This window comes from Haemorhous mexicanus, chromosome 5 (assembly GCF_027477595.1).
Source record: "Haemorhous mexicanus isolate bHaeMex1 chromosome 5, bHaeMex1.pri, whole genome shotgun sequence".
Classification (NCBI taxonomy): domain Eukaryota; kingdom Metazoa; phylum Chordata; class Aves; order Passeriformes; family Fringillidae; genus Haemorhous; species Haemorhous mexicanus.
Window position 1 is genome coordinate 37,375,766 of NC_082345.1, and position 13,923 is coordinate 37,389,688.

A 13,923-nucleotide genomic window follows, 5' to 3' on the forward strand; every position below is an offset into this window, starting at 1 on the left:
GAATGAGTTACAGTAGTGTAAGGTTCCAGTGAGTGAAGTTGTTTTGAACCAACTCTGTGACGTGACTCATTCCTCCCATTATGATCCTATACTATGATTTTCTCACACCTGGATGGATTTGGTTTTGTGTCTGTGCATGCTGTTCTCTGTTCTGAGGTCATCATATTTAAATGCTACTTTTGTACTAAGATACTTGAACTTTTGGTACTGTTTAGTGTGCACACGAAATACTCTTTTGTGGCAAAGTCTTGTCTATTTGCATGTTCCCACCCTGAAGCCCTAGTTTTTCTTACCTACTGGAAGTGGAGTGTACCCAGCTCTGTTTTAGACCTGGTAATCAAAAAATGAAAATTTTTGGATGCAGGGAAAATTAGGCAGCCCACTCTGACAGCGACAGAAAGACCACAAAAAACAAGTACCTTATGTAGTTTTGCTTCTCAGACCAATTGAAACAGATGTGTCCTTTGCTTACTGGCTTATTTTTGCTGCTGTAATATCTGTTTACTTGAGTAGCTCCCTCTCACCAGGCATCAGCTACATGTTCTTTCTGTGAGCCTTTCCCACAGCTCGTTCTGTCTCCCACGCTTTCTCCTCCTCACTCCCAAGTCAATACCATAGTTCCCTTAGTTCCTCCCAGAGCTTTTGAATGGGAAGAGTCAAACACCTGCTGAGCTGGCTCAGGGCTGTATGCAGTGCTGAGTGCTTAGGTGGAAGGGTAACTGCCTGTTTTGTCTAGTCCTTGAATTACTCTGGCAACTGATCTGCATATTTCACTTGGAGCAAACTTCTGTTAGCCCCCTCACACTTGTGCAACTTTCATGTCTTAAAGGATCTATTACTAAGTATTAATTACTGTCTGGAACACAGCACGCCTGCACCCACCAGCACTAGTGACTTCAGAAACCTACAAGTACAAAAGAGCAGGGATTTCTGAACTTCCATAAGAAGCAAGGATAGGAGTGGAGGTAACAGAAGACTCTTAGGCTGTTAACATGTAAGATTGCACTGTGAGAACCTGGGCTGGATTTTCATCAAGATCCTTGGACATTGATATATTTATAAAAAAAGTGTTGGCAATGCTCCCAAGGAAGAGGACTTCCCTACAAATACAGAGCTAAAGAGTGATTTTGGAAGTCTAGGTTGGGAAACAGCTGTTTCCCAGCAGCTATTCTGTCCCAAATCACAGAATTGTCACTAGGGTTAATTTGAGGTATAAAGTGTTCTCCCAGGAAATAGTTAAAATGTTGACTTGAGCAACAAGTTTAAACTTTTTTTCATCTTACTTTGTTATATCTGTCCTATGGAGGCTTCAGTACCACAGGTGTGGTTTGTCTGCCTGCACAGTTTTGATCAGTGCTGTCTATTCCTGATAACAGTGCTGAGTCCATCCAGAATACTTGTTTATTGCCGTGGATCTCAAATTCAAACTTTTTTTTTTGTCCAGATAAGTGCCTATCCTATTTGAATTCCTTTTTCAGTACTACTTTTCCCTTTCTACCCCGCGGCTGAATGAAGAGTCCATCTCTGTCTAGTTAGTACACTTCTATTAGGACTCAAAAGAAGCACCTGGAAGAGCAGAAAATCTGATTGATTTTTTTTTTTATCAGTTTTTCTGTAGTTTGAGAACTCACTCCTAAATGAGAAGTATAGTGCAACTCTCAAAAACTTATTGTGCCAAAGTTTTATTTTTCCCCTTGGGATGGGTTCTGAGTCTATTGTCCTGGCTTGCCTGTGCTCAGTTGGTTTTCATCAGCCTTTTTGCCTTTGTTTAGTTTGACCAATCCCACACCCACTGTATGTAAACATTGAATGAGATTCAGTGAGTAGAATAAGGAAAGTGACAAGTAGCCCACTAGGCAGGAGAGCAGAATCCTATGAAGTCGCTGCATTAAAAAAAATAATTAAATGCAACTTGATATTCAGACAGTATAAATGGCTACAAACTGCTTTCTTTTGGGGACAGGATAGTTAGAAATACAGTTCCACTGATTAACCTGTTTGCTTTCCTTTTAGAACATTCTTCCAGTACTGACCTCATCTTTATTTCTCTTCAGAAGCACCACAGATGTACTGGGGATGAGAGCATTCTTCTGTGTTAGGTGGTCACATTAAAAGGAATAATTCTGTCTTGAAAATAGTGTGCTTATCTTCTTCTAGATTTTTTTTTCTCTCCTATTCTGTGGCTTTAAAGAGAAGGGTACTCAGTCTGTATGGTCTTTTGCTACATGACAATAAATCTTTCTCTCATTTGGAGCATTGTTTCCGTTTGCTAAGTTTTGTCAGAAATACATGGCAGTGAAAGTCAAAGTAATGGTGGTTACAGACATTTTTACTCCATTATCTGTTGCTTGAGTGGCTTTTGTTCAGCCATTGTTTACATGCCCTCTAATACCAACATCTCCTAAAGTCTTACCTAAAGAAGAGCAAGTTTAATAGAAAAAGTAGCATAAGTGAGCATCAAACATCTGAATGATCCCTTTTTTCCTATACATCCAGGAAGAGTTCTCTTTTCTGCTCTTGCAGTCTGTGATTGTTGTTTCCTGACATCTGTGGCATGATGCAAACCAATAGATATTTGTTTGTGGACAGTGCAAATATTTTTAACAGGTCTGTTTTTCCCCCCTGACTGAACCAGGCAAACTTTGTTTTACTGAATTTCTTCTGCTCAACCACTGGTTTGCTATGTTTGTTTCAGATAGGATGCATCATTTCAGAATGTTAACTTGGAAGTTAATGAGATTGGTTTGGTGACTGACTCCACTTCTGTGTGTGTGTGGTTTTTGGGACCATTTCTATAACTTTCAGATTCATATGTTCAACACTATTAGTGATTTCTGTGCAGACAGCGCAGTTTTTATTAACTCTTTACCGGAGGTCCACCATCAGCAGAGGAAGGAAAAGACATGTTACTGTCAAAATAGAAGTAAGGAGCAGTGTGCAAAATTTGAATGAGGAGTGGAAGGTTTATTTTCACTCTTGGTGCACAGAGATGTGCTATGTAAGGACCCTGTACTTGTAAAAGTGAGATCATACCCACAGCATTAGGAGGATTTGGCTGCTTTTTTCTTGCACCCTTTATTTGATGTTGTTTGATATTTTCTTTTTAAGAGCATGGGATTGGGTTTTCTTCTGGATGAGTCATAATTCTATTTGCATTATTTCCCTGTGGAAGAGATGTAAGCAGTTGGATGTCATTGCATTAGGATCCTCAGTCATTGTTGCTGCTTGATTCTTCTGTTCTTAGGTGTTGGTCAGTTAGAAAGGCTCTAAAATGCTAACCATGAGTTCAGTGTTAAAAAGTTTGGTGCTTAATTCTGATGTTTGCCAATCCATGATTTTTATTATGTCTCTCTCTTTTCTAGAAAAATTTTAATAATGCTCGATAGCTTTTCTTTTGCAAGACAAGCTTTCTTGTATCCCTGGAATTTTACTCTGTGACTTTCTTATCATGTACTAAGTAGTTAAATTAAGCATAACCACCAATCATTCTTGACAAGCCTTGTGATAAAGGATTTTTTGGTGATTAGTTTAAGTTAAACATTTGACTTTTGAACTCATTCTTGTGGTATGTTTGAAAACACCGGTGACCAAACAGTGTATTTTGATGAATAACAAACTGCAAACATTGCTGCTTTTTGTTATTATAATGAGGGATAATTGACATTCTGGTGTTGATGCAGTTGATGTTTTACATAAAGCTTTAAAAGAATTCAAAATACTTTGTTACTTTGCTCTTAATACAGACAAATATGCTGGGTTTTTTACCCAAAACATTTCTAAGAGGATTTTGAGACTTTAAATTGTATTTGCTCTGGAATATAATTGAATGTACAAAGTAAGTACTTATAAATTCTTGTTATGGGTGAGAAAAGGATAGAGTTAAAAAAATGTAAATGTGACTTATAATCAGGAATGCTGTGAATTTTGTAGAGCAAGATGTGCATTTCACTGATCTATGTGATGCTCGTCTTTTAGGATTGCTTTGTTGGCAGCATGGTCAAGGATGAGCGAATCCTGTGGCTGCAGTCAGCTGTGCTCTGGCCCACCTGCTGGGCACTGACCCATTCTTGTCGTAGGGTCTCTTTTGATCTCAGATACCAAAGATTCCTGCCTTTGCTACTCTTCTGGGTTAAAAATCCGTGCTTGTGATTATACTAATGGTTGGTATTGGACTGCTCCAGTTACAGATGTAGACTTTTAGAAGTGCACAGAAATCATGTGGATAGGGTGTTGGAGTTTAGTGTCCTTTTTTGGGCTCTCTTAATGTGAGAATTGAAGTCTTAAAAAAAATAAAATCGTTAGCTGGGTAATTGATACAACTGCTTGTAGGTTTTAGACAGTTCCTAGGAATAACATTATTTGCTTTCACGTCTATAGGATTGGTTTTCAACTTGTAAAGAAAAGCACTTCAGCCAGTGAAATGTGATGAGAGGCTTGCAGAATGAAAAAGATGCAATTTTTCCAATTATACTGTTATTTCAATAAAAAGATTTTATTACTGTAAATTTGTTTTACTTAATTATTTTGGGTTCTGTCTGCACAGTAATTAAAGTGTGTTATAAATATGGTTAAAATTAGTGCTTCAGAGGGGAAAAGATGCACTATCTCAAATCGTGGAGGTTTGGGATTTTTGCTTGTTTTGATGGGAGGCACTGACAAAAGCATTTGATACTGTGCAAAGAGATAGCAAAATGGTATTTAGCTGATATCAGAGTTGTGCGTGGTAAAGCAAGGAAGCATTTGGTTCTCAGTGTTGCAGTAAGAAGAGCGAAATCATGTGTAAGATATTTGTAAGATAGTTGTCTTTTATTTGCTGTTTGTTTTCCAGGTTTTTCTGAATGGTCAGCCAAGGGAAAGATAATGTTGAATTCCAAAATGTTTGTGGCAGTAGTTAATTGCTTGATACGTTTTTTTCAGAGTTAAAAGTAATTCTTACATCTTGTCATGTATTTCTACTGTTGAAGCTTTCAGAAAATATTTACATTTAATAGGAACCTTTGCAGTTTTACAATGTCTTGAGGTGAAGTTATGATAGTGCACTTTGAACTTTTTCTCAGCATGGGAAATATCCTTATGGTAAAATTGATTTTTTAAAAATTACCTCTTTAAACTGTAGTTGTTTCAGGGAAATGGGAAGATGCCTCGATTTGTTTCCTCTCCAACAATACTACCATGGTTAAGCTAGGAAAGCCCATCGAGATAACCGATGGTGCTTGTGATGCAGAGTTTCTGTTCATTGCCCAATATGAAGCTGAACAACGAGGTTTTACTGAGAGTACATATCTGCTTGCACATCTTGCTGTACTGGTTAAATATGGTATTATCTCAAGTGCTCATCACTTTCAAAAAGCTGATGTAGCACAACCGTTCCTGGAGTTCTGCGAAATAAGTAGTTTGAATGGGCTTGTATCTGGTCCAGGCAAAATCAGTTGAGCTAATTAGAACTGCTGAAAGGAACCTGACTGACCTTTCATGAAATGAGCTGGGAAGCTCTCAGTTATGTGCTGTAAGGCAGAAGCAGATTGGTGCAGGAAGGGGGTTGGGAACCAGGACATTTTGACTCAGTGTGATTTCTTGTGGCGAGAGCAGCTTGTGCATACTCATACACTGATCTGCACAGGATAGGAATATTGCTTCTTTCCAGGGAAAAGACAGCCCTCCCCCAACTTTTGCTTGTTCTTAGCAATGCACTAATATTTATAGGAGGCAAACCAGTGAGTGAATCATTAGAAATGTTCTTTGTACAGCGTCTCTTTAAACTGGAGGTGGTGGTGTGCTGGAATGTGGAGATATCTTTGTGGCAGTGTCTTTTCCTCAGTCTGATTCTTTTGAAAGCATCTTACTCTGCTTGTATTTTCCGTACTAGAGGTTTACAAAAAAATGTTTATGCTACAGCTTCAAACATCTACTGAAATCCTAGAAAACCTAAAAAATTTCTGTGGATTCCTTATATTAAGATCAGATGTGGGAATGTCACATTGAGTATCTGCTATACAAAACTCAGATGATTTTAATGGAAAATAAGGTTCTGAAATGGTATGTGCCTAGTGGCAAAATAAAAAAGCAGAGGAAAGGGAATGGACAGAGAGAATTATATAATGGGTTGGAATTACACCTCAGTGGTTACAAGTCCATTTCTCTGCTGTGCTGACAGAGAAAGTAATTGCTGTACTTATGTCTTTTTCAGTGATGTGAAACTAGTTTTTACAGCAAAGTGCAGCATTTGAGGGAGCCTGCAACGTGCACAACATAGTAATCCAGCTAATTGAAATGTCTTGTGGATTGAGGCAGTTTCAGCTGCACCGCAGTTAGAAAAAACCTTGTTCTTAAAGTGTCTAACAACACTTGAAACATTTTTAATTTTTTCAATAATAATGTATCAACCCTCACCCACAAAGCAAAATGTGGTTTTATTGATTTTTATTACTCCAAAAATTTGCTAAGAACATAAATGGCAGTAATGCTAGCAATCAATAACTGAAGATGAAGTGCATAAGCAGGATATTTTCAATAAGAGAGCTTATTTTATAATGAGTCAAAACAAGTGGATTTCCTTTTTAAGGCTAATGGTTATTGAAGCAAAACTTAATAACTTCCTTAAAGGCAGTAAAAGGTTTAAATTATGTAGTTGTTAGTGTGTTGGTTTGTGCTCAGCCTGCATTTTGTAAGCATTGTGTGAATTGGTGTGTCTGCATATTTGGAAGGGGAACACAACCTTTGTGTTTGGGAAACCACAGCCTCTGACAGTGACTACAAATCTGCTTTAGGGCAGGAAGGCCTTGGCAGCCCTGGCCAAATGTGCTGTGTCAGCCATGGATGGTGACTGTCAACCTGTGCTTGAGACTCCTCCACCTCATCTCTTACAACTCATAAAAAACCTGGTGCTTTTGTGGTTCTAGCCACCTAAACTTGTGCTGGCCTCAGCTGGTTGGGACACCTGCTGCAGTGAACCAACCTTGGAAGTATGGATTATTTGGGGTGGTTGAATACCTTTCAGCGGTACAAATTAGACTTTGGTGATCTTGGACCTTCCTGAGAAGAAAGGAAAGGGTGGGAATGGACATTGCTGGCAAATCCCAACTGAAAATGTTTAGTTTAAAATTATGTGGCTAGAACTTTAAAATTTGTGGCTAGAATACCAGATTTTGTTCCTGTTTAAAATTGCTAAAGGAATAGGTAGTAGCAGGTGATCTTATATTAAAAGAAAGAAGAACGTTCTTCATTACAAATGCAATTGTATTCTGAGAAAAATATTTCTGTTGAGCACTCATTGTCTTTGGAAATCTTCTGAGAAGCATGTATCTGAAGGAGAGGATTTGTGGAGAAAGGTACACTTATCTACTTAGTCACTACTAAGACCTTTTTCCTACAAGATTGATGTTTGAGCCTAATTTTTCTCCTTAAAGAATATTTTCCCTTGAAAATGCAAAGTTGTTTCCATTCTCTGTCATGACTTGGAGACTGGAAGACCAATCTGAAAATGTTTCTGTTTTTCTAACACAGTATCATTCTTCATCTGACACTGGTTAAAATTTACAGGATGACTTCTGTGTGTCTCCTAGTTCTTTCTGAACAGGGCTGGCTTTGTAAGAGACAGAGATGACTCAGTTTCTTGTTGCAGTAGGGCCTTATAATTTTTTATTGTGTCACTTCATAATGAATTAATATGATAATGGAATAAATTAGGAGATCAGTTTATGTCATCAAAATTTCAAGTTTTACAGTTTATAAAAGGTAGAGGATGTTGATTTAAAGATCATTTCCTAGAATGTACCATGGCTGTTTTTTAAATACTTTGTTACAAATGGACCCGGAAGAATTATATTAAATATTTGTAATTATTTTATTAGAAAAGACTAATTGAAAGTGTTTTTGAATGTGTAATGATTTAGCCATAGTAACCCTCTAAGTATGCCTTTCTTAGTGATAGGAGCAGGTCTGCATGAGTTACATTGAAAGGTTGGTTAGAAGTAGACCAGTGAAATTGCATTAGTGTTGCTGTCATGAGCACTGCTGTGGAGAGTTTAAATGGCTTTTATTCAGGTTCACTTGTGGAAACAAATCCCTTTCTGGTTTGCCAGTTTTCTAGCACGTGTATCACCATAGTGTTTGCTTTGGAGGAGCTGGAGTTGGTTTTTGATATACTAGTGCTATTTCCAGCTAGCAAATAACACTGGTTTTATTTTAAACATAGTGTATTCCAGCAGTCTCATGATATACTTTTGATTAGTTTTCTGTCCTCTGTGTAAAGTGATGACAGAGATTGTCAGTACCTGAGCCTCAGAATACTTTGTTTTTACTGCATTAGAAATGTCAACTGAAATAATTTGACATTCATCTTTGTTCTCTGCTACTCCTGTTCTTTGTTTCTCAAGGTATTGTACATGAATCTAGAAGCTTTTTGATGTCTTAAACTGGTTATTTCCCTCTGTTTCTGTAACAGGGTTTCACACATCTCTTGTTCTGACACAGAGTACTGGCAAACAGCTTGTGATGTCATGGTCAGACTTTTTTTTTAGCTTTGTCTGCTTTAAGTTGGTCTTCTAACATAGCTGACTTAGCCCAAAGCTGCTTGAGTCCTCACATTTCTGCCCTGGCCTTAACGTGGCTTTGAGCTAGAACAGAGGCAGTAATACTGATTATTTATATTTTTATTTACTTGCCTACTTACTTTTACTGTCTCTGGCTTGATAGCAGTCAGTTCTTTAGAAACTTAATCCTCTCAAAGCAAGTGTGTCAGCAAATCTAGTGTGAACATTTGTGTTGAAGAGTCAAAACATTATGTATAAGTGTAAAACTGTGAGTAATTAATGACTGTCCAAGTCATTAAAAATTACTGATTTTCAATGGTAAATTTTCAAAGAAAAAATGAAAATCAAGGGGGCCATAATTAAAATGGGTGATTGAGACTGACACTTATACCTCAGCAGGTGCCACTAGGTCAAAAAAGTCAGCTGTTGAGTGAAGAGTACAATTAACTTTTTTTCTTTTCTGGATTTTCAGAAAATCTCTTGTGTAAAGGTAATAAAGTTGTATATGGCAAACAGGGTTGTAGAGTCATTGCAATGGAAGGAACTTCAGGTATAGCCCAAGCTCCTGCTCACAGCAGGGTTAGCACCGAACTTGCACGGTGTTGTCTAAACCTTTGTCAAAATGGATCGTGTTTTGATTTTTTTCTTACTTTTGTCAGGAAGAAGAGCTGTTAGTTGGAAAGAAAAGCATTTAAACATTTAATTAGACTTTCCTGAAATATGAAATTATTATTTGAAGATATTCACTGATGCATGAATTTTGTGAAATGTGGGAAGCATGTGAAGCAGCATACAAAGACTATGACTAATAATCAAATATTTTTTGTTTTAGAGCCTTGATGAGTATGAAGATGATGAAGCAGGCCAGAAGGAACGAAAGAAAGAAGATGCTATTACTCAGCAGAATACGGTACAAAATGAGAGTTCCAGTGCAGATACCTCTTGCTCATACTTACTCCAGGTGAGATCTTAACATTGTTCATTTTGGCATTTTACTCAGATTTAAAACTTGTACTGCTTTCTTCTTTGTATTTCTAAACAGTAGATTTTACTCTACATGAAAAAAACCTAAAGTTCAGGAGTTGACGCATTGCTGAAAACAGAGTATGAGGTTCCATTCCACAAACTTAATACTACTGAGATGAAGATTCTGACAACAGAATCTTCTGTTTCTGTAGAGGTCTTGAAGGTAATAGTTTTGATGTTCATCATAGAACTTAACTATTGAGTAAGTTACTGGGGAAGAGAAACTGGGAGATTGAAGTGAAAAACACTGACAGGCATAGAATATTCAATTAATTGGAGGTAGACTCCTAAATCAGGACACATTTTCCTAATTTATTATGTTAATTGACTTCTAATTACTGATTCTAGGACTTAAACCAACACACAAACTTCCTAGGGTAAACAGCCCTTGCCTCTTTGAAACCTTTTCTCCCTTTTTATTGCTTTCCAATCCCCTGACCACACTCATTCCTGCAGTCCCCTCCCCCTGACATCAAAACATTGCCAGTTATGCCCGGTACACCCCTCCTTCAAACTATACCACCTGTGGCAAATATTCTGTCTCTTTCCTGAGTGCCCTAAGTCTCTTTAGCCAGTCTTGTTTCTCCTTCTGTTACCTAACAGCATGTACAAACCCAGCTGTACAAACTGAGGCCATGCAGCTCTGCCTGTTGTCTCCAGCAGAGGCAACAGCACATGCACAGGGGGGAAAAACATGCAAACAAACCAAGCACATGGTGCTCATGGGTAGTTTTATACCCATCCATAACTAGAGGTGGCATGGCTGGTTTGGTATATCTGGATGCACTTCCCTTCTAAAATTTAGCCTAGTCTTTCATCTGCTCATGGATGCCTTTAGCGTTAAGAGCCTGGGGCAGAGACGTCTTAATTACCTGCAGTGTCAGGGTCTCCTTTTGTTAAAGTTGAATCTGTTATTTTCCATGTTTCCGTGTGATTTCAGCAAGGTGTCCCAGTGGAAGACATGGGGAACAACTGCTTCCGTTTTATGTGGCTGAGTGCTGCAGAGAGAGCGTGGCTCCTCTCAGCTGCCTGTTCCCTAGGCTGAATAATTCTATTTTACTTGGTTGTTCCTCCTACAGGAGTTACTCAACAACATTCTCTACTTTCCAGTTTGACTCTGTTTTGTTTGGTACCCAAAAACAGAACCAATGAAACATTCAGTATAACATGCAGTCATAGAGTGGTTTAGTCTTGGGGTTTGTTTTGTTCTATTTCTTTCCTAATAATTCCTGATGCCTACTTGTCTTCTGAGCACTGAATTTACTGTTTATGTTGTGAATGCCTAATCTAACTTAACATTTTTCAAGTTATCTGTGAGTGTGAATAACAAGCTCAGAAGTCAATGCCTGTGTAAATTTAGAAACATGTTCACCTTTCGTTTCACTTATGTACACTGTACTTATGTACATTAAATTTAATCTCCTGTTCCACCACCCAGTCACTCCCAATAAAGGAGTCATGCATGTTTTAACAGTTGATCTGTATCTTTTCTATTCTGAGTAGCATCTGTGGACATCTGCTCCCCAGACACATTGAAAAGCACAGGTTACTGCACAGGTTCCTGTGACACTATTCTGGTTGTCCCATCCACTGTGAAGGCTGGCCATTGGGTCCACCATTATTTCCTACCTTTGCACCAGTGGTTTATTCACAGGACATTTCCTTTTATTCTAACAGATTACTTTCTTGAGTAGGCTTTGGGGAGTGCCTTTGAAATGCAGTATGCTGTCAATCAAATTTCTGTCCTGGACATGTTTTTATAACTTAAAAAAGCTGTATTAGCTTTGCAAAGTGCATCTATTCTACAAATGCCCTGGTAGCTCTTCCACATGGTATCATATTTACTTACCTATTCCTTAATTGTTCTAGACTTGCTAGCAACACTTTATCTTGTATAAATATCAAGTTTACTCCTCTTTTACTCCTCTACAGCTCTGTGTTTGTTTAAGAATCTTCTTGAGGATGATGTTTATGTTACCCTGTGGTACTAGGGCAGTTTTAAATGAGAAGTTCCATTTGATCTCGAGTAGTTCAGATATTATATTTTTTCAGTAACATCAATAGTTTCTTCAAAGCTCAAAGAGTAAGTAGCTGCCTCATTCTGGTAGGTAACATTTTAAAATTTCTTTTATTATTTTTTTTTCACATTCTAGCAGTGCTTCTGCTCTAAATAGACCATTCTCCAGAGGGAGTGCTCTGATATGACACTCTAACCATTCTTTTCCATGGTGTACATCTACAAAAATATTTACTCAAAGCCAATGTCTCCTCTGAGTATGCCTCGTATAACCGGATCTGTTGTCTTTGCAGATTTGTCAGGAGCCATCATGCTGAAAAGTTTTTATGCTTTTTTCCAAGTTGTTTGTAAGACTGTTTCTTACAGTGTTCACTCTGTTTTCACTTCTTCAGCAGATATTCCAAAAGTTTTACTTTTTAGTTTCTCCTAGTGGTATTATATAATGCTTTGGCTATATTTCTGTGCCCTCTTTTTTTCATGAATGTTTTCTATTCTTCTTGACCAGCAACCTAAGTTTTTATTTACCAAACTGTCTGTATTAATTGTATCCTACATTTCCAAGGCTGTCACCTCTGTTCCAACAGGCACTACTGCTTTGTTGACAGAACAGGAGTGTTGTGTCACCAACAGTACAGAAGCAAGTCCCAGGTCTTGGATCTTGCAAAGGCCCAGGGTGACTCATGTACAGATCAGATGGAACCTTAGAAAGTTGTAGCTACTAAGGCTTAATCAGTTTACTACTGGCTCTGTCAATTCACTTTTTATTAGAAGACTTAGAACTTGCCTGTTTTGAACAGAATTTGACAGCAGTGTTACTTCAGCTTTGATGACTTAATTTCCTTTTGATTCTACTCTGTACAAGGCTAATATTATTTTTTAAAATAGAGCTTATGTTGTAGATCTAAGAACTAATTTTAAGTTGCCATTTACCAATATATATTTTACTTCTAAGTACTAAGCAGAATAAAAACATTTCTGTAGTTACAGTTATTTCCCCCCATTTGTCCATTCTTATTATCATTTAATGAAATTTGTAAATACATAATTGTTGTGAAAATGGTAAATAAAATGGTATTGACTTCATATTTGATGTGGAAATACGTTGCTGAATAAGGTTTTCTTTCCAGTCCTTAATCTGATTTTTCAGTTCCCTTTTAATATTGTCAGAGCTTGTGGTTCTGATTTTCTTAGGCAATATGTACATTTTTTGAAAACTCTTGTCTGAATTGAAAGCTCTTCATCCAAGCACAGACATACCAGGTTTGTTAAGAATAGATCTAAATACAGGAGATTTGAGTATTTTCCCTGAAGCAGAGCTATTTGACTGAAATAATCTTCTGAATTATTTTATATTGGCAGGATAGAAGATGGTAGGTCTGGCAGTGTTACAAGCACTGAAAAACTGTTGCAATCAAAGAATTTGTTGTTTAACTTTAGAAAAAGACATTGTGGATAGCCACACCTCACCACAACATTAAATCCTCTCCCAGACAAAAATGTTACATCTGACTCTGACTTTGTTGCTTGATTTTCCTCCTGTTCTTAGTAGGACTAAAATCCTATTCAGTTGTTCTATCTTGTGAGTTAGGGTACTGTGGGCTACCCCAGTGATGTGTATGGGGATGCACACTGGGGGTGATAAGTCATATATCAGTAAGCCTAGAACTCTTACAAATCATTACAGCTAAAATCTGTAATGCTAAGGACAAGCATAGTTAAAACTACTACTTTAATAGTTAAAGTTTCTACTTTAACTAGAAATCTTCACCGTCTGGTAATTATAGAAATCTAGCTCTTGTTTAGCAGAGATGGCAAAATTGAAAATAGTGCAGAACTATTTGATAGCAATGTCTTTCTTGGAGGTGGATAGAAAAATAGTAGGTGGATAGTTCAAAGTAGTGAACATGTCTTAATTTAAAATGGTGTTAGTATTTATGTGCTATACAGAAAGCTTGCATCAAAAAAACCTACAAGATTTGGCTGGAAAAAACAATTTATTTAATGAAGATTTATTTTAAAGTCTTTTAGAAAACTTTCTGGGTTTCAGAATGTGGAAAAGATGTTACTATTAGCTAATACTCAAAAAAACCCTGCCAGAAAATACCATGTGCAAGGCCTTTAGATCAGAGCATTCAGGTTTGCTGATACCATGGTCATGTGCCTCTTGGAATTCAGTTGTTTATGCATCTGGCCTCCTAAATATGTCCCAAATATGTGCCCTTCTTCTTGTAATCCTGTGGTTGCAGGGTTAACATAAGCTGTCTGTCATTACAAAAGTGATATTTGAGCATGGTGGTATGTTGTGATGTATATGTAGCATTATGGTGTTCTTGGGAAATTGGAGAGCCA

The 13,923-nt window shown here is 37.4% G+C and overlaps 1 protein-coding gene across 1 annotated transcript in view; it reads left to right on the plus strand.

Moving 5' to 3' along the window:
* PAWR (pro-apoptotic WT1 regulator) overlaps positions 1-13,923 on the plus strand; it is a 72,340-nt gene that overhangs the window by 27,625 nt on the left and 30,792 nt on the right. The window contains exon 3 of the mRNA XM_059846863.1: positions 9,364-9,492. Within this exon, the coding sequence (XP_059702846.1) occupies positions 9,364-9,492 (129 nt within the window). The remainder of the gene's footprint in view (positions 1-9,363; positions 9,493-13,923) is intronic.